The 23,920-nt window shown below is 45.0% G+C and overlaps 1 protein-coding gene across 10 annotated transcripts in view; it reads left to right on the top strand.

Moving 5' to 3' along the window:
- Positions 1 to 23,920, top strand: part of Mylk3 (myosin light chain kinase 3) — a 58,056-nt gene that overhangs the window by 32,648 nt on the left and 1,488 nt on the right. For all 10 annotated transcript variants that reach the window (XM_028893985.1, XM_028893986.1, XM_028893984.2 and 7 more), the window contains exons 5-12: positions 1,240 to 1,345; positions 1,821 to 1,914; positions 2,517 to 2,626; positions 4,698 to 4,839; positions 7,435 to 7,505; positions 13,037 to 13,165; positions 20,409 to 20,561; positions 22,477 to 22,609. In XM_028893985.1, coding sequence (XP_028749818.1) covers positions 1,240 to 1,345; positions 1,821 to 1,914; positions 2,517 to 2,626; positions 4,698 to 4,839; positions 7,435 to 7,505; positions 13,037 to 13,165; positions 20,409 to 20,561; positions 22,477 to 22,609 — 938 coding nt within the window. The remainder of the gene's footprint in view (positions 1 to 1,239; positions 1,346 to 1,820; positions 1,915 to 2,516; positions 2,627 to 4,697; positions 4,840 to 7,434; positions 7,506 to 13,036; positions 13,166 to 20,408; positions 20,562 to 22,476; positions 22,610 to 23,920) is intronic.

Raw genomic sequence — 23,920 nt, 5'->3', positions numbered from 1 at the left:
GCATAAAACCGAATGTGGTATGGCACGTCTCCATCCCAAGCATGTGGGAGATGGAGGTGCAAGGATAAGTTCAAGGTCGTTCATAGCTACATAATGAGTTTGAGGTCAGCCTATATTCCATAGGATGCTCTCCCCTCAGAGAGGTGGTGGAGAAGAAAAGAAAAATAGAGAAAAGACACTGACTGATACGTGTAAGACACAGTGAGTCATTTCCACTGCCCTTTGCAATGGGGTGGAAGTGGTGAGATTTTGACCTACTTGTCATTCCTGAGGGGTGTTAGGTGTCTCTGTGTCTTTCTGCCACAAAGACCTTCAGCTCCAACAGTTCAGAAGTCTCCCTCCTGGTGGGAGAATTGTCTGTGGAGCACTCTCTACACTCAGGGAGCACGCAGGATTCTTGAGGACAGGCGAAAACAGACAATGACCCAGCCTCAGCGTCTTCCAGCCGTTTGTGCAAGAATCACTTTGTAGTGTTATGACTGTTGCATGTTTCCTTTTTAAAAAAATAATTTCATGTGACATTTCTAGGTGTCATTATATTACCCAATTAAACATTCATATTACCCAATTAAAATGAATACCGAGGGCCAGTTCAGCAGGCAAAGGCATTTGCTGCCAAGCCTGAGTTCAGTTCCTGGGACCCTGAAAATTATTCTCTGACTTCCATGTGTACATGTGTGTCATGGTACATGCACACACACATACACACACACACACACACACACACACACACACACACACACACAGTAATAAAATTAAAAAGAAAAAAATCCTAAATGTCTTTCCCTACAGTCTTCCCAAGTGCTAGCTGCTCTTTGCTTCCCTTCTAGATCCATTATCCCTCCTCAACAACCCATGCCCTAAGAGATGCTCACCATGGGCTCCACCACAGGCTCTCTGTCCTCTGGGATCTAGTTGAGACCAGCTCTCAGGGCAAAGGCTGAGCAGTGAGGATGGTGTGTTTGTTTTTCTAGCTGTCTCCCTCTCACACTCCCCTGACTAGTTCCCATAGCCCTGTTGCCTTTGAACACAGCTGCCTCATGAAAATGTAGCGTGCTCAGCTTCCTCTCCTGCCAAACGTGTAGCTCCAATGGGGTGACTCTAGAGACAGGGCTCTGATGTGGGGGGCTGTAAGAAGGGTAGTGAGCTTGCCACCTGGTAATCCAAGTGACGTTTAGTGGGTTTAGATGGGGAGGGTACTTGCAGGAGACTCATGGGTTCTCTGTTGTCTCTCTACAGATGACAGTGCCGCACCCCCAGCCCCTTTTGAACATCGGGTAGTGAGTGTCAAGGACACCTCGATCTCAGCAGGCTACACAGTGTCCCAACACGAAGTCTTGGGAGGGTAAGTGCAGCGTCCACCTGGGTGAGGGGCAGGGACTGGAGCCTGGAGGCTGACCTGCACAGAGAATGAACAGAGCTCTCCCTGGGATGCAGGTGGCTGTGCATGTGAGGGAGGAGAAGTGTAGGAGACTCTCGAAGTAGGACAAGGGAAACATTCCCGAGGTAGCAGGAATGCCAGGCATGGGAGCGATAAGTAGGCTGGTATGATGTGGAATGGATATTCCCATATCCAGAATAGCCCATGGTAAGGTCAGGAGAAAACCTAGGTTTTCCTCTAGGTTATAGAAATGATCACATGATTGTGAGTAGTGAAGATGTGATTTTCTAGACTTCGGGTTAGCCCAGGGTGATGACTAAGACAATAGCCTGAGGTGTAAGACCGTCCACATGGTGTGTATGAAGGGAGGAATGGTGGCCCTCGGGAGTTTGGTAGGCTTTTCATATTCTCAGCTTCCTGTGTACCTGTGTCTCTGTAGGGGCCGGTTTGGCCAAGTGCACAGATGTACAGAGAGGTCCACAGGCCTTGCACTGGCAGCCAAGATCATCAAAGTGAAGAACATCAAAGACCGGGTAAGACATGTGCCTCAGGCCAGCCAGATCCTCTAGCCAAGACCCTGAAGCTTCATTTCCTCCCTAGCACCCTGCTCCAGCCCCCTCCATTCCAAGAAGGAACCTTGATGTATTCCCCCCCTCTTTACCTTGGCTCTCACACACCAGTCACTCAGATACCCACATTCCTTACTCCAGACCTCATTGATGTGGATGGCCTAGCAGGCTCTGCCAGCATGCTTGCAGGACCTTGGGCACCAAGGGCTCTTCCTTCTTGGGCCTCCTGTCTGTGGTGTGAGTGGGTGGATTGAACCAAGGTCCTTTCTGTTATAAGAATACAGTTTGAGTGATGAGTTGAGGAGACCTGGTTTGACAGCAGAAGTTGGAAGAAGCATAAGAGGGGTGTGTGTGTGTGTGTGTGAATGTGTGACTATATGTGTGAGGGTATATATGTGTGAATGTGTGTATATGTGTGTGAGTGTATGTGTAAGTGTGTAAATACATGTGAATATAACTGTTGTGTGTATGCAAGTGGGCACACATGCATACATCTTGGGAGATACAAGTGGCTTCTCTTCCTGATCTATTTTCTTGGAAAACCATTTTTCCTCTGGTCCCACAAGGAGGACGTGAAGAATGAGATCAACATCATGAACCAGCTCAGTCATGTGAACTTGATCCAACTTTACGATGCTTTTGAGAGCAAGAACAGCTTCACCCTGATCATGGAGTAGTGAGTATCTCAGAAGTGTGGTGCTAGCTTCTACCCAGGGCCTCATGGCAGGGACGGAGAAACTACAGTCTACATAAAACTCCCCGTCTCCGCTCCGCACAGGCAGGCCCAAGCCCTGCCACCCTCCCTGGTTTAGTGCTTAAAACCTGAGCGTGGAGTTGGAGGACAAAGCATTTTTCTCACAAACCAGTAGTAAGCATGGTTGATCTGACCTGCAGATATTATGTTGGTTTGGTCTAAATAGTTGTTAATGATTATGTATGAGAGATTAATTGATAGAAATTGGAAAATCTTTCTATCCGGCTTTCATGAAAATATAAAAAATATAGATTGGACCCACATTTATGTCTGTAGGCATGTACTGCAGCTCACTCTGTGTGTGGTGTCCTGCAGCTCACTCTGTGTAGAGGTGTACTGCAGCTCATTCTGTGTGGTATCCTGCAGCTCACTGTGTGTGTGGTGTCCTGCAGCTCACTGTGTGTGTGGTGTCCTGCAGCTCACTGTGTGTGTGGTGTCCTGCAGCTCACTCTGTGTGGTGTCCTGCAGCTCACTGTGTGTGGTGTCCTGCAGCTCACTCTGTGTGTGGTGTCCTGCAGCTCACTGTGTGTGGTGTCCTGCAGCTCACTGTGTGTGGTGTCCTGCAGCTCACTCTGTGTTTTTTTGTTGGTGTCCTGCAGCTCACTCTGTGTGTGGTGTCCTGCAGCTCACTGTGTGTGGTGTCCTGCAGCTCACTGTGTGTGGTGTCCTGCAGCTCACTGTGTGTGGTGTACTGCAGCTCACTGTGTGTGTGGTGTCCTGCAGCTCACTCTGTGTGTGGTGTCCTGCAGCTCACTGTGTGTGTGGTGTCCTGCAGCTCACTCTGTGTGTGGTGTCCTGCAGCTCACTGTGTGTGGTGTACTGCAGCTCACTGTGTGTGGTGTCCTGCAGCTCACTCTGTGTGTGGTGTCCTGCAGTTCACTGTGTGTGTAGAGTGTACTGCAGCTCACTGTGTGTGTGGTGTCCTGCAGCTCACTTGTGTGTGGTGTCCTGCAGCTCACTGTGTGTGGTGTCCTGCAGCTCACTGTGTGTGTGGTGTCCTGCAGCTCACTCTGTGTGGTGTCCTGCAGCTCACTCTGTGCAGAAGTGTCCTGCAGCTCACTCTGTGTGTGGTGTCCTGCAGCTCACTCTGTGTGTGGTGTACTGCAGCTCACTCTGTGTGTGGTGTCCTGCAGCTCACTCTGTGTGTGGTGTCCTGCAGCTCACTCTGTGTGTGGTGTCCTGCAGCTCACTCTGTGTGTGGATCTAATACAGCTTACTCTGTGTACTGGTGTACCACAGCCTTCTGGGGTACTGTACCTCAGTGGAGTTGATCCTTCTCTCTAGCCCACAAACTAACCCTTGGCACTGAAGCTGCAGACTAGGGGCCATTTGTTTTTGTGCTTGTGTTGTTGTTTACCTCAGACAGGGGTAATGAGAGTTAAACTTTTGTCATAATAAAAGTAGGGAAAACAGTGGTCTCAGTGGGTAGAGTGCTTGCCAAGCATGTCTGAGACCTGGCATTCAATCACTAGTACTGGCCAAAATATTTGGGAAAACAGAGAAAACTTTTGTCTCACATGTGATCTAATTTGCCTATTTAGACTTTTTTTTTTAGCTTTTCAGTTAATTAATTTATTAATTTGTTTTTTTGAGACAGGGTTTCATGTAGCACATGTCTGGAATCATTGTGTAGCTATGAATGATCCTGAACTCTTGACAATCTTTTCTCCACCTCCCAAGTGCTAGAATAATAGCTGTGGGTCACCATGCCAGACTCGTTTAGGCTTCTTGCCATGTGGGTGCTACCTGGCACTCCCAAGCAGCTGAGTTTACAACCCTAGTTTAGATTATCCAGGTTCAAGGAAAACCTTCTGTGGCATATGTATCAGAACAAAGACCCAAGCCAACCCCATACAGCAGTGTCAGGAGCCCTTGGTAACCAGCCTTGGCATTCGGTGGCCTAGGTGACTTTAGGCATACCGAGACTGGCTGCTCTCAGGCCCTCTGAGAGCTGCACTCAGTTTGGCCCTCGCATCTTACTTTTGTCTGGCAGTGTGGATGGAGGGGAACTCTTTGACCGGATCACGGATGAGAAGTACCACCTGACGGAACTGGATGTAGTCCTGTTCACGAAGCAGATCTGTGAGGGTGTGCATTACCTGCACCAGCACTACATCCTGCACCTGGACCTCAAGGTCAGTGATGTGCCGGGCCTCGGCAGGTCCCTCCTGAGCATCCCGTGCCCAGATCACCAGGAGCTTCCTTTCCTGGCTCTGCCATTTCCTAGTTCTGGCATCTAGAACAGACCTGTTATTTTGCCTCTCTATTCTTGTTTGGGACTTATAGATAATTGTGCCTCTTTAAGTGTTGTTTGAATATTAAATAATACAGTAGCCTTTTTCTTTTGAAGTGTCTTAAAATTAATTTTTTGGTCTGGAGAGATGACTTAAGAACACTTGCTGCTTTCCCTAGGGACCTAAGTTAAGTTCCTAACATCCACATTGGGTGGCTCACAATCATCTGTAACTACAACTCCAAGGGGTTTGATACCCTCCTCTGGTCCCCACAGGCACCCACATACACATGGCATACACTCACACAGACACATAAAAATAAACCTTTAAAATTGCTTTTTAAAAACCTCAAGGGATGGGCCTGTGAGATGCTTGGAAGAAATGTTGCCAAGCTTGATGATCTGAGTTTGATCAGATCCCAGGTCCCACATAGGAAAAAGAGAGAACTGACTCCAGCAAAGGATCCTGTGCTTCCATACATATATCACAGCACATGAATATACACGCACCCCTGTTCCACCCCTCCAGACACACCCATACCCATATACCCACTCCTACACACACACACACACACACACACACACACACACACACACAGAGAGAGAGAGAGAGAGAGAGTCAAATAAATAACAATGTAATTTAAAAAATAAAGTTCAAGGGGAGAGTTCTAGAGGAAGTGGGGAGGGGTAGGAAGTGACACAACCAAAATACATTATAAACATGTATAAAATTGTGAAAGAATAAATAAAGATCCTTGGAGTGGCTGGAGAGATTGCCACACAATCATGAGGGTCAGAGTTCAGGTCCCGGCATCCATATAACAAGCTCAGTGTCCCATACAGCACACCCTAGAGTAGTATGCCTGTAACCCCAGCACTAAGATAAGTGGAAACAGGATTGCTGGGGTTACTGGCTCCCAGAATAACTGGGGAAACAGGAGTCCCAGTTTCAGGGAGAGACCCTGCCTTAAAAGAAGACAGGTAGAGTGATAGAGAAGGATATCCAATGCCCTCTTCCAGCTCAGTGCATGTGCTCAGGAGCATGCATACACTCACACACAGATAAGTACATAAAAGTATTATTTTTAAAGTTCAAGGGGTTGAGGAGACCACTCAGTGGGTAAAGTGCTTGCTGTAAAAACCTGAGGACCTGAGCTCAGAATTCCACTATCTGGGTAAAGAGTATCATGTGATATCTTGTGTCTGTAATCTCACTAGAGACAGAAGATTCTGGGGTCAGCCAGTTTAGCCAACAGGTGAGCTCCAGGTTCAGTGAAAGACCCTGTCTCAAAAATAAGGTGAAGAGCAGTAGAGGAGGACACTCATTGTTGACCTCTGGCCACTACACATACAATCATACATACCCACACACAGATATGTACATACATGCATATACTGCACATATATACATGCATGCACACACACAGTTTAAAAGGGGATATATGCTTGTGGTAACAAGTATGGGCAACATAAAAATGTGTAAAATATGTTTTTCCCAACCAGTCTTCACGAACATAGGCCTTCTGTATGAGTGCCTTAACACTACACAGGAACACCTACAAAGGGTCATAGGATGCATCCTGGTTTACACTGTGGTGTGTGAGTATGTGTGTGTGCATAGATGTGCATATTCCACGATACACATATGCCACAATGCATTGTGTAGAAGTCAGAGAGCAACTTTCAGGAGTTAGTTCTGTCCTTCACCATGTAGTTTCCAGGGTCAAAGCTGGCCATCAGGCCGGGTGGCAGGTGCCTTGACCAGCTGAGCCATTTCACTAGGCTTGTGTCTTATTTCTTTTTCTTTTTTTGTTTTTCGAGACAGGGTTTCTCTGTGTAGTTTTGGTGCCTGTCCTGGAACTCACTCTGTAGACCAGGCTGGACTCGAACTCACAGAGATTCACCTGGCTCTGCCTCCTGAGTGCTGGGATTAAAGGTATGCGCCACCACCGCCTGGCTCTGAAAGACTTAAAAAGAAAAATTTGTCAAGGCCACAATTTCAACCCTATGGGTCATAGTTATTACTGCTGACTTGCAGACTTTGCCCTCCCCAAGATATTGTTTTTAACTCATTGTGTGAGTGTGTGTGTGTGTGTGTGTGTGTGTGTGTGTGTGTGTGCCCATCTGTCTGTCTGTGTGAGAATGTGCAGGTGAGTACAGTTTTCCATGGAGACAAAAAGATGGTGTCAGATACACTAGAGTTATAGGTGGTTGTGAACTGTCCAACACGGGTGCTGGAAGAACCCAGGTCCTCTGCAAGAGCAGCGCATGCTCTTAACCACTGGGCCATTTCTCCAGCCCCCCATGCCAACAACTGTTCCGTTAGTGCAGCTCATTTATTTTTATTATGTCTAGCACCGTATGACTACCCTAAGCCATTCGCTTCCCTTGGATTCTGGGAGAAGGAGCCTATGAACAAATAAACGTGAGAGTTGTAGGTTTCCTTAGCCAGGGTAATAAGGATAAAATGTCTCCCCCCCCTCCTTCTCTTTTCCAGCCAGAAAACATACTGTGTGTCAACCAGACGGGACATCAAATTAAGATCATTGACTTTGGGCTGGCAAGAAGGTAAGGCTCCTGATATTTTGACAAAATCCCTTCTTCAGAGGCACCTACAGCTCTCTGAAATGTACTTACCTGTCTGAGATCTAGCCAATTTTTTAGTTTGGAGATGGATGTAAGAAATTCTCACACAGAGACTGGTGGCCTCTGGCTTGCTGTTAATCCAGTGGGGTTATAGTACAGGCTCCATTTGTCCTAAAAGACTGTAGAATTAACTGTATTTCAAACCACCTGTGTGAACAGAAGACCGTAGTTAGCGGGGACTGCTGAACAGGGTTCAAGGCGGACTGAATTCCGTCAGTTCTCCATTCTGCTAGGGGCCAAGCTAGGCAGTACATTCACCGCCATCCTTGCACTCAGAGAAATCTCTAGCTTAATATGAAACCACGAATGTGAACAGGGTGGGGCCATGATAAGTAGATCTGGAGCCACTGAAGACTAGATTGGAATTTAGTACAGTGGTGGCATAATGACATTCTCGCTCATATGGAGAGAGTCACGAGGCCTAAATGGGACCTTACATGGGTAGTGCAAACTCCGTTAGGTCCTCAAGTTTCAGTACATTAAATGGATATTGTTTACAATTTAAATTTTTGTTACATTTATTTAATGTCGGAGCAAAGAGGCACAGTGCGTGCTGTAGATTCTGTGTGGAGATCGAGGACAGCTTCCGGGAGCTGAGCTGGTTCTGTTCTTTGTGTGTATGGGTCCTAGGAGCCGAACTCAGGTCATCAGGCCTGGCAGCAAGCACATTCACCCAGAGTATCTTACTGGCTCTTATATATAATCTTTTTAAAAGATTGATTTATTCTAGTATAAGTATATGCTGTTTTGTTTGCATGTGTGTCTGCAAAAAATATGTGAAAGCCCACCGAGATAAGAAAGATCCCCTGGAACCGGAGTTACATATAGTTGTGAATTTCCATATAGGTGCTGGGAACTAAACCTGGGTCTTCTGAAAGAGGAGCCCGTGCTCTTCACCACCTAGTATTTCTCTAGCCCTCCTTATATGTAATTTTATTTTTTTTAGATTTTTTTGTTTATTTTGTATATAGCATGTATGACTACAGGTCAGAAGAGGGCACCAGATCTCATTACAGATGGTTGGGAGCCACTATGTGGTTGCTGGGAACTGAACTCAGGACCTCTGGAAGAGCAGTCAGTGGTCTTAACCTCTGAGCCATCTCTCCAGCCCCATAATTTTTAAAATATCTTAAAATCCACAGAGCCTAAAGTGCACACAGTTTTACTTCCCAGTCTTGACAATCTCAAGCCCAGGACAGGCACAGCTGGAAGCATGGGTTCCCAGAAGAGGCTACAGAAATCTGTGGTGCTGTGGGATGGTCTGTATGTCAAATGCTCTGATTGGTCAATAAATAAAACACTGAGTGGCCGGTGGCCAGGTAGGAAGTATAGGCGGGACTAACAGAGGGGAGAATGGAGAGAACAGGAAGACAGAGGAAGTCACTGCCAGCCGCCACCATGACAAGCAGCATGTGAAGATGCCGGTAAGCCACGAACCATGTGGCAAGGTATAGATTAATGGAAACGGATAAATTTAAGCTATAAGAACAGTTAGCAAGAAGCCTGCCATGGCCATACAGTTTGTAAGCAATGTAAGTCTCTGTGTTTACTTGGTTGGGTCTGAGCGGCTGTGGGACTGGCGGGTGACAAAGATTTGTCCTGACTGGGCAAGGCAGGAACACTCTAGCTACACTGTGGTATTTAGGAAGACTGCCCACCACACCTCCAGTCTCAGTTAGGATGCTAACTAAAACTGATTCTCTAGTTGTGTGCCATCCTCCAAACTTCCCTCCAAACTTCTTTCCTCCAGGAAGGACTCTTCTTTGGGAATCACACATTTTCTGGGTAGTTCTGAGTATAGTAACTGTCTTAGTCAGGGTTTCTATTGCTGCGAAGAGACACCATGATCACGGCAACTCCTATAAGGAAAACATTTAATTGGGGTGCCTTGCTTACGGTTCAGAGGTTCAGTCCATTTTCATCATGGTGGGAAGCATGGCAGCACACAGGCAGACACGGTGCTGGAGAAGCCCTGAGAGCCCTACATTTTGCAGGCAACAGGAAGTGGTCTCTGACACCTTGTTCTGACAGTGAGGATGACCTTGACCTTTGAAGTCTTGATCTTCCTGCCTTCCCCTCTTTAGTGTCGGGATTATAGCAAGTGCCACCACGTAGCTTTGTTTATCGGTTTGTCAATGAGACAAGGTCTTATTATGTGGTCCTTGGCTGGCCTCAAACTTGTGATCTTCCTTCTTCAGCCTCCCGAGTGCTAAGATTATGTGTGTGTGCCTTTGCAGCCGGATTTTCTGTCATCTTGATGGCGTTTCCCACAAGGAGCTGTCTTTGCTGCTTTCTGATCTGCCAAGTATCCTCCCCTTTCCCCACCATCCACCCGGAAGCAGAGCTACTCGCCTGCAGTTAGCCTCTGGCTTCTGCTCCTGCTTCCAGGCAACATCCTGAACCACAGTGGCAGTCTTTTCCGGTCACTCCTCCACTGGTTAAAGTGTTACCTCTTTGCAGGAGTGAAAGATACATTTTATTGCCCCCACATGCTGTTGCTATAACAGAAGTTTGTCACTCCACCACCTTCAGTGAACAATATGAAACCCCTCTATCCACACAGTTGAAAATCACATTCTGTTTATGATGTAGAAACCTGTGCCGGGCTGTAGCTAGAGTTTTTCTGGTCGTGCCTGGCCCATGGTCAGGACAAATCTCTCTCACCCATCAGTCCCACAGCCGCTTAGACCCAACCGAGTAAACACAGAGAGACTTATATTGCTTACAAACTGTATGGCCTCAGCGGGCTTCTTGTTATCTAGTTCTTCTATCTTAAATTAACCCATTTCTATCTAACCCATTTCTATCAATCTATAAGTTGCCACATGGCTCGTGGCTTACCAATATCTTACATGTTGGTACTCATGGCAGCGGCTGGAAGCGTCTGTCGGACTCAGCCTTCCACTTCCCAGAATTCTCTTCTCTGCTTGTCCCACCTATACTTCCTGCCTGGCTACTGGCCAATCAGCATTTTATTTATACAGAGCAATATCCACAGCACTAGGCAGTGGTGGCTGCATGCCTTTAATTCCAGCACTTGGGAGGCAGAGTCAGGCAGATCTCTGTGAGGCCAGCCTGGGCTACAGAGTGAGTTCCAGGAAAGTCTCCAAGCTACACAGAGAAACCTGTCTCAATAAGGCAGAGAGAGAGAGAGAGAGAGAGACAGAGAGAGAGAGAGAGAGAGAGAGAGAGAGAGAGAGAAAGAGAAAGAAAAAGAGAAAGAAACCCTGCTTCATAGGTTCCTAAATAATGTCTCCTAAAGTTGAGATTATTTTGCACGTATTGCGCGTCTTCTACAAGAGAGTGGTGCTTTTCACCCTGTTTCTCATTATCACCATTTGCCTCCAGCAGGCCTTTTTAGACCTTTTCCATACTCACATTGTCCTCCATTCAGTGGAGTGCAGTGTCACTGAAGCACTGTGTATCTGGAAAAGCCGTTATAGCTAAACATTTTTTGATTCTCCAAAGCTCCCGCTTTGGATCCTTGTGGCATAACATTGTACTTAGTGGAATGCGCATACAAGATTTGCAGGACACACTTCAATGCCAGTTGTCATATGAGCACTTAACAGTGAGACACTGAATTCAGAGCAAGAAGACGCTCGAAGCTTCACTAGAAACTCCTGGTATGAGGGAAGCCTCTCTCATGGACAGGACTTGTCAGGTGCAGAGAGTGATATACTGGCGAATGTTCAACTACCAGCTCAGAAGAGGAGGGAAGTGAGAACAGAGGGTTGACTTGTAATATTTTCCAATTTTTATAAATTGATAAACACGATTGGCTCTGGTGCTCTCTGAGAGCCAGAGCCAGTGTGAACAGGAGCTGTAGAGGGAAGTCAGGGGAGATGGCATTAGTTATGGCCTGAGAACAAATGTGTGAGTGTGAGCATGCTAAACTAAGGAGAACAGAGAACACAGTAGAAGATGAGAACACACACACACACACACACACACACACACACACACACAAAGAAGACAAGAACACAAAAGAAGGAACTAGAATGTTAGGCTCAAAAGTTTGAAAGGCCACCGAATCTTACCACTCAGTAACTTCATTATGGTACCTTAACACTAGCCTGAAAAAAATCAGTATTATATCACCCAAATTGGCAATTATTGCAGATCAAGTCTTAAAAAAAATCTGGACAGCTAATTTTGAATATTTACCTACAAACCACTATTTGAGATAATTGAGCTGGCTCAACATGTATATACATTTGTGGGGGGGGGGCGGTGTTTTGCCTGCATGTATGTATGTGCACATGTGCACAGTGTCCACAGAAGCCAGAAGAAGGCATTGGATCCCTTGGAACTGGAGTTACAAATAACTATGAGCCACCATGTGGGTTCTGGGAATCCGGGTCCTCTGCCAGAGCAGCAGTCTCTTAACCACTGAGCCACCTCTCCAGCCCTTCAGTGAGGTCAGATATGCACTGTGTTTCTCATTCTCTTCTCGTGGCAGTAACGCAGGAGCAGTTATATCCTAGCTTGGAGTCGACCCTGTGTAATTTTCCCCTCACATCTCATTGACTAAAGCAACTCCGAAGGCCAGTCCCAGCATTAGTGGAATGGAACCAGGTATTTCCACTTGTAGTGGAAGGACTATCACATCTCAGGATGCAGGGGTTGGAAATGGGGTATAGGAAAGCACACATGTCTCCTGGAGCCCTACTTTTAATTCTTTTGAAAACATGCTCAAAAGCATTGCTAGATCACATAATTCTATTTTTAATGTTTTGATTAGCTATCTCTCTGGGTTTTGTTTTGTTGAGAGTCTGTCATCTATGCTTGCCTAAGCTCCTAGTAACTTATCCTGGTCTCACTCATCTCAGTCCTCATGTGTTAGCCTTTGGGGCATGAGAATCACAGTTCAAGACACCAACAGTGTCTGCTCCACTTCACATTCCTTACATTCCATAGAGGATCAGAATTCTCTACATTCTAGTCAACACTTGCTATAGTTTTTTTCCGTATGTATGTGTGTGTGTGTTTTAGTACTGTAGACATTTATATAGGTGCATATGGAACCACATTGTACTTTCGGTTTGTATTTCTCTAATGATTGCTGATGATGACTATGGTGTCTTTTCCTTACTATGATCCCTCTAGCACATTGTGCACACCAACAGAGCGCTCACTTTCCCGAAGCTCTGTCCCATTTGTTCGTACTCATTCATGTGGCTGCATGCCAAGCAAGATGTATTGGTCTCCTTTCATCTTCAGATTGTAAGTGGCCAAAAGGACCATAGTTTTCTGGTCTACCACTAACTTTAAAAGGCCGGAAGGCATGTCTGAGGGTACAGTTATTCCCTGGGAAACTTTGTGTGTAGTATGAGTGTTGAGTTCAGGCAACATACTTGATAGGTAGGGTGGGGAAATGTTGCCTTTTAGAATCAGCATCTGCCCCACACATTCTCTCCCATGGTACATTGCCATCTCTCCTTTTTTCTCAGGTACAAGCCTCGGGAGAAGCTAAAAGTGAACTTTGGTACTCCAGAGTTCCTGGCCCCAGAAGTTGTTAACTATGAGTTTGTCTCATTCCCAACAGACATGTGGAGTGTGGGAGTTATCACCTACATGCTGTGAGTACTCAGGGACCTCATTCTGGGTGGGGCTTGGATTAGCCACCTTACGTTGGTACTTTTAGAAGCAGAAAATCACAATTTGGGAAGTGTTCTCAGGAACATTCATAGAGAAGCAGGGGAGTGAGACTGAAGAAAGGCAGTCAGCTAAGGGTGTGCCACAACTGGGTCTTTATCATTTTCAGTATCTTTATCATACTTCTAGATACTGAAGGAAAGTGAGGACATAGCTGTTCCTAGGTGTGGTTGAGGAGAAGGTGTTAGTGCAGATATGAGGGGGTGAACATCCAGAGTCGATTCATGCCTTTGAGTCATAGTAAACGCTTGGGTATCCCAAGAAATGACTCTGGGTTAAAAGCATTAATAGTCTTCCCTCTGTCCAGAGGGCTGGGTGTACAGACTGAACAGAGATGATTTCAGATGAGAAGCACTTTTAAGTCTCTACTTAGAAGACAACCAAAGGGAATCTAGAATTTTGAGCTGTGACTATGGTAACAGTAGCAGTGCCACCAGAGCTGGATTACTAGCTTGGCGGAACTCCACTGATTCGTGTTAGAACTCTGAACTTCTGAAGTCTTCGTGTGACAATAACAGAGAGGGAAAGACGTCAGAAACACTTCGCCCTTTTTGCACACCTCAGACCTTTACAGCTTGCATCGACTTTTTTAGACTCACAACTTAGAGAAGTTTTAAACCTTTTCTTTTTCCATCTAATCATTTACCGTGAGACACAAGTGGTTGATTACTGAGAGCAGTCATTGCAAAGCAAGTTCCTTTAAATAAAGGAAAAGTTTTGTGTTTTTTTTTTTTTTTTAAAGTATACTGAAGCCTGTTTTGTGAGTTTATATCTCTCAGTGTGAAGTCTGTCAGCAAGGTAAACTGTGTCTGCCTTTCTCAGCTGGAGACCTAGTAGCTCTGGAGAAGTGAAGCCTAATTTTACATATGAAATGAGTGGGGCAGGCAGCTACAGCCTTAGGGGGAGCAGCTGGGTGCTTGCTGCTGTTAACAGAAGGCCATAGTTAGCTGCCAATATTATCAGAGATCTGAGAAGGATAATTTAGCAGGAAGTATGATCCAAATGGCCTATGTATCAATTAGAATGATAATGACTTCCTTCTACCTGGATGGTTTCCCTAGCCTCCCTTGGTCTTGATGGCTTCATTGGGGACAGTGGTCATAGGTCACATAAGACAGCATAAGCTGCCAGACCCAGAAGGTCTCAGAGATTTTTCTGTGGAGGAGTGTTGTGCCCAGATCGTGACCCCCAGAGAGACCAACAAGGACGAGCATACCAGAATTCAAAAGCAAGGTTTATCTTTGTTACAAGTTGCGTGACAGGGAACTCATCTCTAGCATTCACTCAGCGCAGTGAGTCAGGGAGGAGTTACTCTTCCTTGGGGAAGTTAGTTTTTATAGGCAAAACCCATGAAATTTCTTAGAGGGGAGGTGGTTAGTACGGGTCCATCCTTGATTGGTCCAGTTTTTCCTGGGCCTGGACTTTGTCTTATTTTACCTTGTCTGTTTGCCCTGTCAGGAGTTTTACAACTCATCTCCGGGGTCTGGTCATGTTATCTCTGAAGAGGGGCATCTCGTGGTTAATCGGTTACCACCAGACATAGTGACTTTGTTCTTTTGAAAACACCTGTCTTTACCCTCTCCAGGAAGGGGAAACTGACTCAGTTTTGTTTATTTTTAAGATATCTCTTTTCTCAGCTCTTTTGGGCTTCTGGAGAAATTGTGTCTGGGTCTTTTATCTCCAGTGCTGAGATTAAAGGCGTGTGCCACCATATTCCCATCCCATTTGGTTTTGAGACAGGATCTCTATAGCCCAAACTGGCCTGTGTTATGCTCAGATAGCGTTCCCAAAGAAGCCAACGGAGACTTTAGGTACAGAATGCAAAAGCAAGGTGTATTCTAAGTTTACAAGCCTTGGCAGGGAGGTTGGAAGGAGTGCTCCCCTTTCTTTGTGAGGCTAATTCTTAAAGGCACAGACCATATAATTCATTTTCCACGACCCGCCTCCCTTTTTAAGTCTTTTGGTCAAATATCCTGACTGTGTTTTTTAAAGTCCCTGTAGTTGATACCGCCACCTGAGAAAAAGGGTTCTAAGTTCTTATTTACACTTAGGAATCCTGGTTTAAGCTTCTCTTTGTCTGTAGGGGATAGAGGGGGAGACTTTTACTGTTTCACAGAGGAGCCTGAGAAAACTGATATACCCTGTCAAGGCAGAGTAGGGTAACCAACCCAACAGGGTCCACAGTTTGGGCAAGGTCTTGGCAGCAGGTGAGGCATGGGGCAGTTCTTTTATCACAGTGACCACAATCCATGTAGAGTTGTCTATGTCCCATTGTCTTCTTTGGTCGTTGCTAGGAGCTGGCATTTCTATCATGGGAAGCTTTCTTCATTAAACACTTTAAATGCCACATTCAGTAGATTTCTGAAGAATTTGAGGACCATTATCTATTTGTATACCTGATCTAAACAAACCTTACTTGTTTTTAGTTACTTGCTTTAGGCTTGACCTTGAAAACATACACAAGAGGCTAAATAAAACTTGTTACTAAATGAATTACATTTGCACTTAGCATGACTATGAGCCTAGTTCTGAGCACATTAAAGAATCTGGTCATTTTTATAAGGTGACTGACCTAACTTGCATGTCTTAATTATTTTTAACAGTTTACAAGTCAGTAGCTCTCATAAGATTAGGATTTTAGTTTTATTCCTGTTAAGTTTGAGCCTTAAAAATTTGAGTTGAAGATTCTTTACCATCAAAATAAAACTTTAAACCATAAATACAGTTCATAGAGAGACTGGAAACTTTAAATGAAATCCACAAAGGGATTGGGGACCTTCTTTTCTTGATCCTTTTATAGTGCATGATTACAGAATATCACAGTTTCTTGTATGGCTCAATTTATCCAAATAGCTAAAGCTTAACAAAGTTAACAAGGACAAAGAGGCTAGACATAACGTATAGTCAGTTACTATCAACCTAAGTAGACCATGGGAATTTATAAATCTTATTTATCAAACATGTTATTCCTAATTTAAATTTTCTAGAAGCCTGGTGTTGAACACACTTAGCAAAGACATACATAGTTACACATACATCTCTAAATAAGTTTCTGTTAACCTGAGTAGACCTTTATAGCCTCAGGAATTTATCATCCCTCCTAAACTGAGATGTTTGGAGACCTGTTGTTGCCTCCTTAGTCTAAAAGGAGATACAATGATAATGAGAGGATGTGGTAGGACTAAGAAGTTTTATGATTGTTGCTTTAGTTATTTTATACCACGTGGTCATCTTACTCAAGATGGTGGTGAAGTTACATGTATGTATCCTGTAACCTTAGTAAAGATGGCTGCCAGCCATGTGGTTGCTTCTGTCCTAATGAGATCATCAGTCAAGATGGAGGCAAGCCTCATGTTGCTGTTTAAAACATCTATTTTCCTAAACATGAGTTGAATTCAAGTTACATATACAGTAAGTAGATCTATTTTTCTAAATAAGCGTTGAATCACTTATAGCAAATTAATATTAAACCTTTTGTTACAAGTTTTAAGCTTATTTTTTTGTTGCAGACTTTACAGATTCTTTAACCACACCCAATGAATTTACAAATCCTGAGATAAAGTGTTTATACAATAGTCTTAGAAGATTTCTTGAGAGCAGAATGCAGAGGAATTCTAGAAATAAAGGATTTTGAAGAGTGAAAAGTAGAGACTTTGGGGAGTATAGAGCAGAGAAAACTTAGATATAGAGATTTGGGGATCATTTGTTTGTATGGTGGCAGAAGCTGTTATGTTTTGGAAGATTTTGAAAATTGAGTGTACCAATTTTTGGCCTTTGAACTGTACTAAGTGATGGTTTTTCGCGGCGCTCTCAGCCTGCAAGGAAAAGTCGCGAAACACGACAGAACCCACTAGCAATAATTTTATTGAGGAAGGGAGAAGGGATAGCGGTGTTCAGGCCTGTGGAAGGACGCGTGAGGGAGGGGGGACATGGGGCCTGCCCCCCTTTTTTTGTTTTTTTGAGACAGGGTCTCTCTGTGTAGCTTTGGAGCCTGTCCTGGATCTCACTCTGTAGCCCAGGCTGACCTCGAACTCACAGAGATCTGCCTGCCTCTGCCTCCCAAGTGCTGGGTTTGAAAGCATGTGCCACCACCACCTAGGGCCTGCCTTTTAAGGATCTCCTTGAGCCTACACACAAAGGCCCACGTGGCTACTTCATGTGGCTACTCCACGCATGTGCATAGATCATGTGGTCACGCCGTGCACAATTTACGTGAGCAAGCAGAGTATGGGTCACATAGCATGTATGACCTGAAATGGCAATGTGGAAATGACTAAGTGGCATGTGTGATCATGGGGGCATGGCTGGAATTCCTATCACTGAGGCCACACCATTTGCAGCAAGACAGTGAGGTTTTAATAAAATCTCTGAGTCCAAGAACAAAAGGAGAAAGAGTTGAAAAATGAACTCCACCAAAGAGAGGGTTCCTCTAAGCTCCAAGAGGGAGCTGAGAGATGAGAACAGTGTAGCCATGAGGAACAGGGCTCACAATAGGAACTTTGCCTGAGGGAAGACTCATAGAGGCCACAAGGGTATAGAGAGGCTGAGGGTCTGCGGCTCCTCAGGGGAGGCAAGGATGCTCCCAGGAAAGAGCTGACCACAAAGGGAGCAGAGGAGGTAAGTGTTGTGGTGACAAGAATTTCAATATAGGGGGTCCCCATGCAAACTGAGAGGCTTGTCAGAGAGAAATGTCCCAACACAGAGCAGAGGCGTCCCCTTCCACGTGAGAGGGGCCGGGAAGGGCGAGAGGAGCTTCCTGGCTCACTGGTGGGGCTTTTGTAGCAATAGAAGACAAAGCACGCGGCTCCTGGGTGACACCTACTAGTAGAGGAGGAGAGATGAGTGGTTAGAGCAGGTAGAGGATACACAGCTGGGGAGGTGCACTGGGAGAGGCCTCTGGGAAAAGGGAGGGTTCCGATGGAGGGAGATGATGTGTAAGGGTTGCTTACATGGTGGGGCCCCAGAGGGCGTAGGGGCTTCTTAGAGAGATGAGGATTTGGGAGGCCCCAGGAGCCAGAGAGAGGACACTTTACCGAGTAGGTAAGGAAAGGCGGGTGGTTAGAGCAGGTAGAAGGAAGAAGCTATGAAGAGGAGGACTCTAGAATTTGGAGTCAAATCTGGTGGATGGCAGAAGCTGGCAGAAACAAATGATCCCACATCCCTCAGGACAGTCAGGTCAGCAGCTTGGTTTGGAGAGGCCGAGTCCCGTGGAAGGGATCTCAACTCTGCCAATCCTGCGGTTTAGGCACTAGAAGAATGAAAATGAGGCTTGACCACTGCTAGGAATGGTTGAGGAAAAGGGTTTAATGTAGATACGAGGAAGAGGACAGCCAGAGGCACCTGGAAGGGTCCAGACTGAACTGGACTGTGGCGCGCGTGCGCGGGGTCGGGGGGTCGGGGGAGGAAGTGGATCAAGAGAAGAGCTGTGCACCAAGATGCCAAGAGCAAGCCAAGAGAGCCAAGAGGAGAACCAGGAGCAAGGAACAGAGCAAGAGCCAAGAGAGCTTCGTCCAAAATGGCTGAGTTCTATAAGGAAGGGAAGCTGGGAGAAGCAAAGCCCAGCCCCTAGGAGGAAGAGGTTTAGGGTAAGGGGGTGAGATGAGAAGTGCTGGGAGGAACCACAGGTAGAGGGAGACTTCTCCTGGGTTTCTTTGAGATCTAACATTAACAACTAAAGTGACTCAATGTATCAAAAGCACAGAAGTAAAGTACACCTGTGCAAGGTTGGGAAACTCTTGAATCCATTGTGGGACACCCCTCAGGGCTATTCTATCAGAGGGGTAAAAGAGCTGAATGTTTACAACCACAGCTCTTACTAGGTTTTTTGTTTTGTTTTGTTTGTTTGTTTTTTGAGACAGGGTTTCTCTGTGTAGCTTTGGAGCCTTTCCTGGATCTTACGCAGTAGCCCAGGCTGGCCCCAAACTCACAGAGGTCTGCCTGTCTCTGCTCTTACTAGTTCTTATTTGTGGGTTGTTCTTAAGTGCAGGGCCTGAGTTAATTTCCTGATATTTCTGGGTAGTGAAAAGAAGCTTCAGTTGGAAAGATGTAGAGCAAAGAAATGCATGTGCTGGGTACCGGCCAGCTGGGTACCGGCCAGCTGGGTACCGGCCAGCTGGGTACCGGCCAGGGAAGGTGTGCATTACAGGGTGGTGTAACTGTGTCACTTCTGACACAGAGTAGCCTCTTTTCTCTCTCTGACTAGATTTCCTCAGCTTTTCCTTAAGCCTTCTCTGGTTTCATTCTTGTTGCTGTGATAAAACCCAGATGGACACAATTTAGGGGAGGACAGAGTTTCAGATTATTGTCAACACTGAGAGAAGTCAGGGCAGAAACCGTAGAGGAATGCTGCTTGTGGTTCATTCATACACCTGTGCTTAGCTAGCTTTCTTTTCTAGCCTGGGGAATGGTACTGTCCATAGTGGGCGGGGTCCTCCTACATCAATTTAACAATCAAGACAGTCCCTACAGGCCAGTCTGATCTGGGGGATCATTCAACTGAGATTCCCTTTTCAGGTGATCCTGGGCTGTGCCAAGCTGACAGCTAAAGCTAACTAATACAGGGCCAATTAATGTTTGGCTTCTTATCTTATTCTTACTGTACTGTACCATATGTTCCTGCACTTTGTGTCCGCTGTACCAGGCTAGGGAAGCTTGACGTCTTAAAGTCAGTCAGTTAGATTATCTTGTCTCCCTGCCTTAGCCTGAGCATAGTAAAGCCAATATCTATTAGAGCCTGGCTGTCCCAGAAAAATAGAAAGCTATTTTTAAATAAATACACATACTTGGCATGGTGGTGCACACCTTTAATCCCAACACTCAGGAGACATAGGCAGGCAGATCTCTGTGAGTTCAAGGATAGCCTGTTCTACATAGTGAGTCACAGGATGGCCAAGGCTAACTACAGAGACACAGTCTCAAAAAACAAAGACAACAACAAAAATAAATAACTACATACTGGATAAGTGGACACATTGTATTAGATTCCATTTTACAGTTACTCTAGAGATAAGGGAAGGGTTGCATGCTATAGATTGTTGAGAACATTCTTTTCCCATCCACCTCCTTCACATGAACATGTGGAGCCATATGCAATGAAGAAGTAATAGAAGTAGAGCATGTGATACACTGAGCTTGTGACACACTCATGGTTCTTTCTCTCCTCTGCAGACTCAGTGGTTTGTCCCCATTTCTAGGGGAAACAGATGCAGAGACCATGAATTTTATTGTGAACTGTAGCTGGGATTTCGATGCTGATACCTTCAAAGGACTGTCAGAGGAAGCCAAGGACTTTGTTTCCCGGTTGCTGGTCAAAGAGAAGAGGTATTTTTAGTTGCTGGTCACTTGGTGGCCATTATAATGGACCCTGATCTGCTTGCTGAGCTGGGATGCTTTTCTTTTTGGGGATTTCTTGGTCCACTACTCAGTGGGACATTAAAAGGGGCAGCAGCAGGACAAAGGGAATTACTCTAAAAACAATAGGCAAGACAGAGTCTTAGACATAGGTATATATTACAAGTGAGTCCTATTTCCAAGTTATCACTTACAATAAGCTAATGCTGAAAAGAAAGTTGAGATATTATAGCCTAGCTCTTTCTCTGTCCCACCAGCCAGCTCCCAAATAATGGCCCTGAGACTTACTATTAATTACAAATGCTCGGCCTTAGCTTAGGCTTGTCCTACTAGCTCTTTTAACTTAATTTAACCGGCTTCTATTCATCTATATTTTGCCTTGGGGCTTTTTACCTTTTTTTTCATTCTGTAGGTCCTACTGTCCTGCTTCCTCTGTGTCTGCCTGGTTGGTCCCTGGCATCTCCCCCATATCTTTTTTTTCTTTCTGTTTCCCTCTGTCTCTCTCGGGCCTAGATTCCTCCTCCTACTTACTCTCTTTGCCCAGAAGTACCACTTTTACCTCCTGCCTAGCTATTGACCATTTAGCTTTTTATTAGACCAATCAGGTGCCTTAGGCAGGCAAGGTAAACAAATACACACATCTTTACATAGTTAAACAAATATTCTGTAAACAAATGTAACACATCGTTACATAATTAAACTAATATTCTATAACATAAACAAATGCAACACATATTTATGTAATTAAACTAATATTCCACAACATAAACAAATGCAACACATCTTTACATAGTTAAACTAATATTTCCCAACAATATATGAAGATTTCATCCTTCAGAATGCAAGTCTGAGTACTTCATTTCTTGGCCACAAAGGCCTTTTTAGACTTCAGCAGCACCTTAGAGTGACTACTGTTGTGATGAAACACCATGACCAAAAACAAATTTGGGTACGAAAGGGTTTATTTCACTCACAGTTCCATGTAACAGTTTGTTATTCAAAGCAGTGAGGGCAGGAACACTCAAGCAGGGCAGGAACCTGGAGGCTGGAGTGGAGGCCGGAGCTGATGCCGAGACCATGGAGGAGTGCTGCTTACTGGCTTGCTCCTCATGACTTGCTCAGTCTGTTTTCTTATAGAACTCAGGACCACCAGCCAAGGGATGACATCACCCACAATGGGCTGGGCCCTCCTCCATTAATCACTAATCAACAAAATGTTCTACAGGTTTGCCTACAGCCCCATCTTATGAAGGCATTTTCTCAGTTGAGGATCCCCCTCCTCTCAGATGACCTTCGCTTGTGTCCAGTTGACTTAAAATTAGTCAGCACAAGCAGCTCAACCAAGGTCATAGATTGAGCCATTGAGTTTTTTGGTACTCAGACATAAAATAATTGAAAATAACCAATGACAACAAAAGTACACTCCCAGGAGAAAGGTCCAAGAGTCCAGTCTTTAGGAAAGCTCACTGCTCTCTGATCTTCAGAGTTTCCTGCTGTAAAAACTTTCTAGGTGAAAACCCCAAACCTGTAATGCAGATGAGCTGGCCGATGCTTTAAAGACTCTGCCGGAGAAACGGGTTTTGTTCAAGCATCACATTCTCCTAAAAGCAATCCAAGCAGGCTTTCCTTTGCTCTGCCTTAGCTTCCCAGCCTTCCACGGGAGGTGGTGTGAGTCAGCTGGATGAAAGCTTACCAGGAGGTCAGGACACTTCCACTGACAGCTTCCTGGCTCTTGTAAGGAGGGGTGTGTTGGGCGCATGGTGTGAATCTGCCTGAGTGATGAACCTGTTCCATTGACTCAGACCTCCTATCCAACAGAACAGACTTTTGGGCAATTCTCAAAGGTTAATGCAACTCGAAGTTTCTATTGTGTTTGACTCCACAGCTGCAGGATGAGTGCCACCCAGTGTCTGAAACACGAGTGGTTAAACCATCTGCCCGCCAAAGCCTCGGGATCCAATGTTCGTCTCAGATCCCAACTGTTGCTGCAGAAATATATGGCCCAGAGTAAATGGAAGGTATTTTGTCTTCTGTCCTTGGAAAGAATTACAGCCAAGTTTTAACTAAGACATGGATTCTAAGTATAAGGATTATTTAAAGGGAAAACTTCTCTCTCGTGTCATAGATGCTAGCTGGATTAAAAGATGCCACAGGGCTGGGCATGATGGTACACACCCTTAATCTCAACAGTCTGAGAGGCAGAGCAAGAGGCAGGCAAATCACTGAGTTCAAGGCTAGTGGAGTCTATATATCAAGTTCCAGGACAGCCAGGGTTACCAAGTGAGACCAGATTCCAAAACAAATAAACAAACAAACAAACAAAAACGCTACAGATTAGAAATCTGGCATAAAAGTGATATTAGCCCTTAGTCATCTGAATTCTTGAAGTACCAGGATGAAATTAAATGCATATTCTCAGCAGTGATTGTAGGGAGGATCCTGGTTTAGCTGTGTGTAGCTTGAGGCTTGATCCTATCACATGTCAGAAATGTGAGATGGGAAAGCCATATTTTAAGTGTTATTCACCACAGATCTGTTTGTTACCATTGTCACAGAACCTATCTTAACAGCAGTTGTTTCCCAGGGAACTAGCTTCCCAAAGTGTTGTTGTTGACTTAGATCCCCATGGGGAAAAACAAGAACAGGATTTTGTGCTGGGCTCGGCATGTCTGAGGCTCTGGGTTCAAATCTCAGCATCTAGCAAACAAACAAACAACAAGAAGCCCCCACAAAACCCTCTCCCCCAACTCAGAAATAGACAATGGAAGCAGAATCCCTTTCCCTGGAGTCAGACCTTAAGCATAGATATGCACACAGCCATGTGTAAAATGTTTGTTTTACACTACTCCAACAGTGTAGGACAGCCTATTTTCTGTTCTGTGCCATTTGCTTAAAAAAAAAAAAAAAAAAAAAAAAAAAAAAAAAAAACCTGCACAGGTTGGATTTGATGGCCTGTTGGTGATTTAGGAGTCACAATTTTGAAAACGTGTTCCAGAGAGCTCTATTTTCTGCTTGAAAGGACAGAATAATTTTCTTCTCAATCATGGCCCAGAATGTGACTGTTGACTATTCTGAAAACCTGGCCTCCTTTAGAGTACCCATTTTATTTGTTTTTCCTTTTATTGAAAATAGATTTTTTTTCTCTCATATAATATATTCTGATTATGGTTTCCCCTCCCTCTACTTCTCCCAGTCCCTCCCCACCTCCCCTCCCTTCTGGATCCACTCCCTTTCTGTCTCTCGTTAGAAACAAACAGGCTTCTAAGGGATAATAATATAATATAATAAATATAATATAATATAATATAATATAATATAATATAATAATA

Source organism: Peromyscus leucopus, chromosome 5, assembly GCF_004664715.2.
Source record: "Peromyscus leucopus breed LL Stock chromosome 5, UCI_PerLeu_2.1, whole genome shotgun sequence".
NCBI lineage: Eukaryota > Metazoa > Chordata > Mammalia > Rodentia > Cricetidae > Peromyscus > Peromyscus leucopus.
The sequence above is the reverse complement of the archived record's forward strand: the minus strand, read 5'-3'. Positions and strand labels throughout refer to the sequence as shown.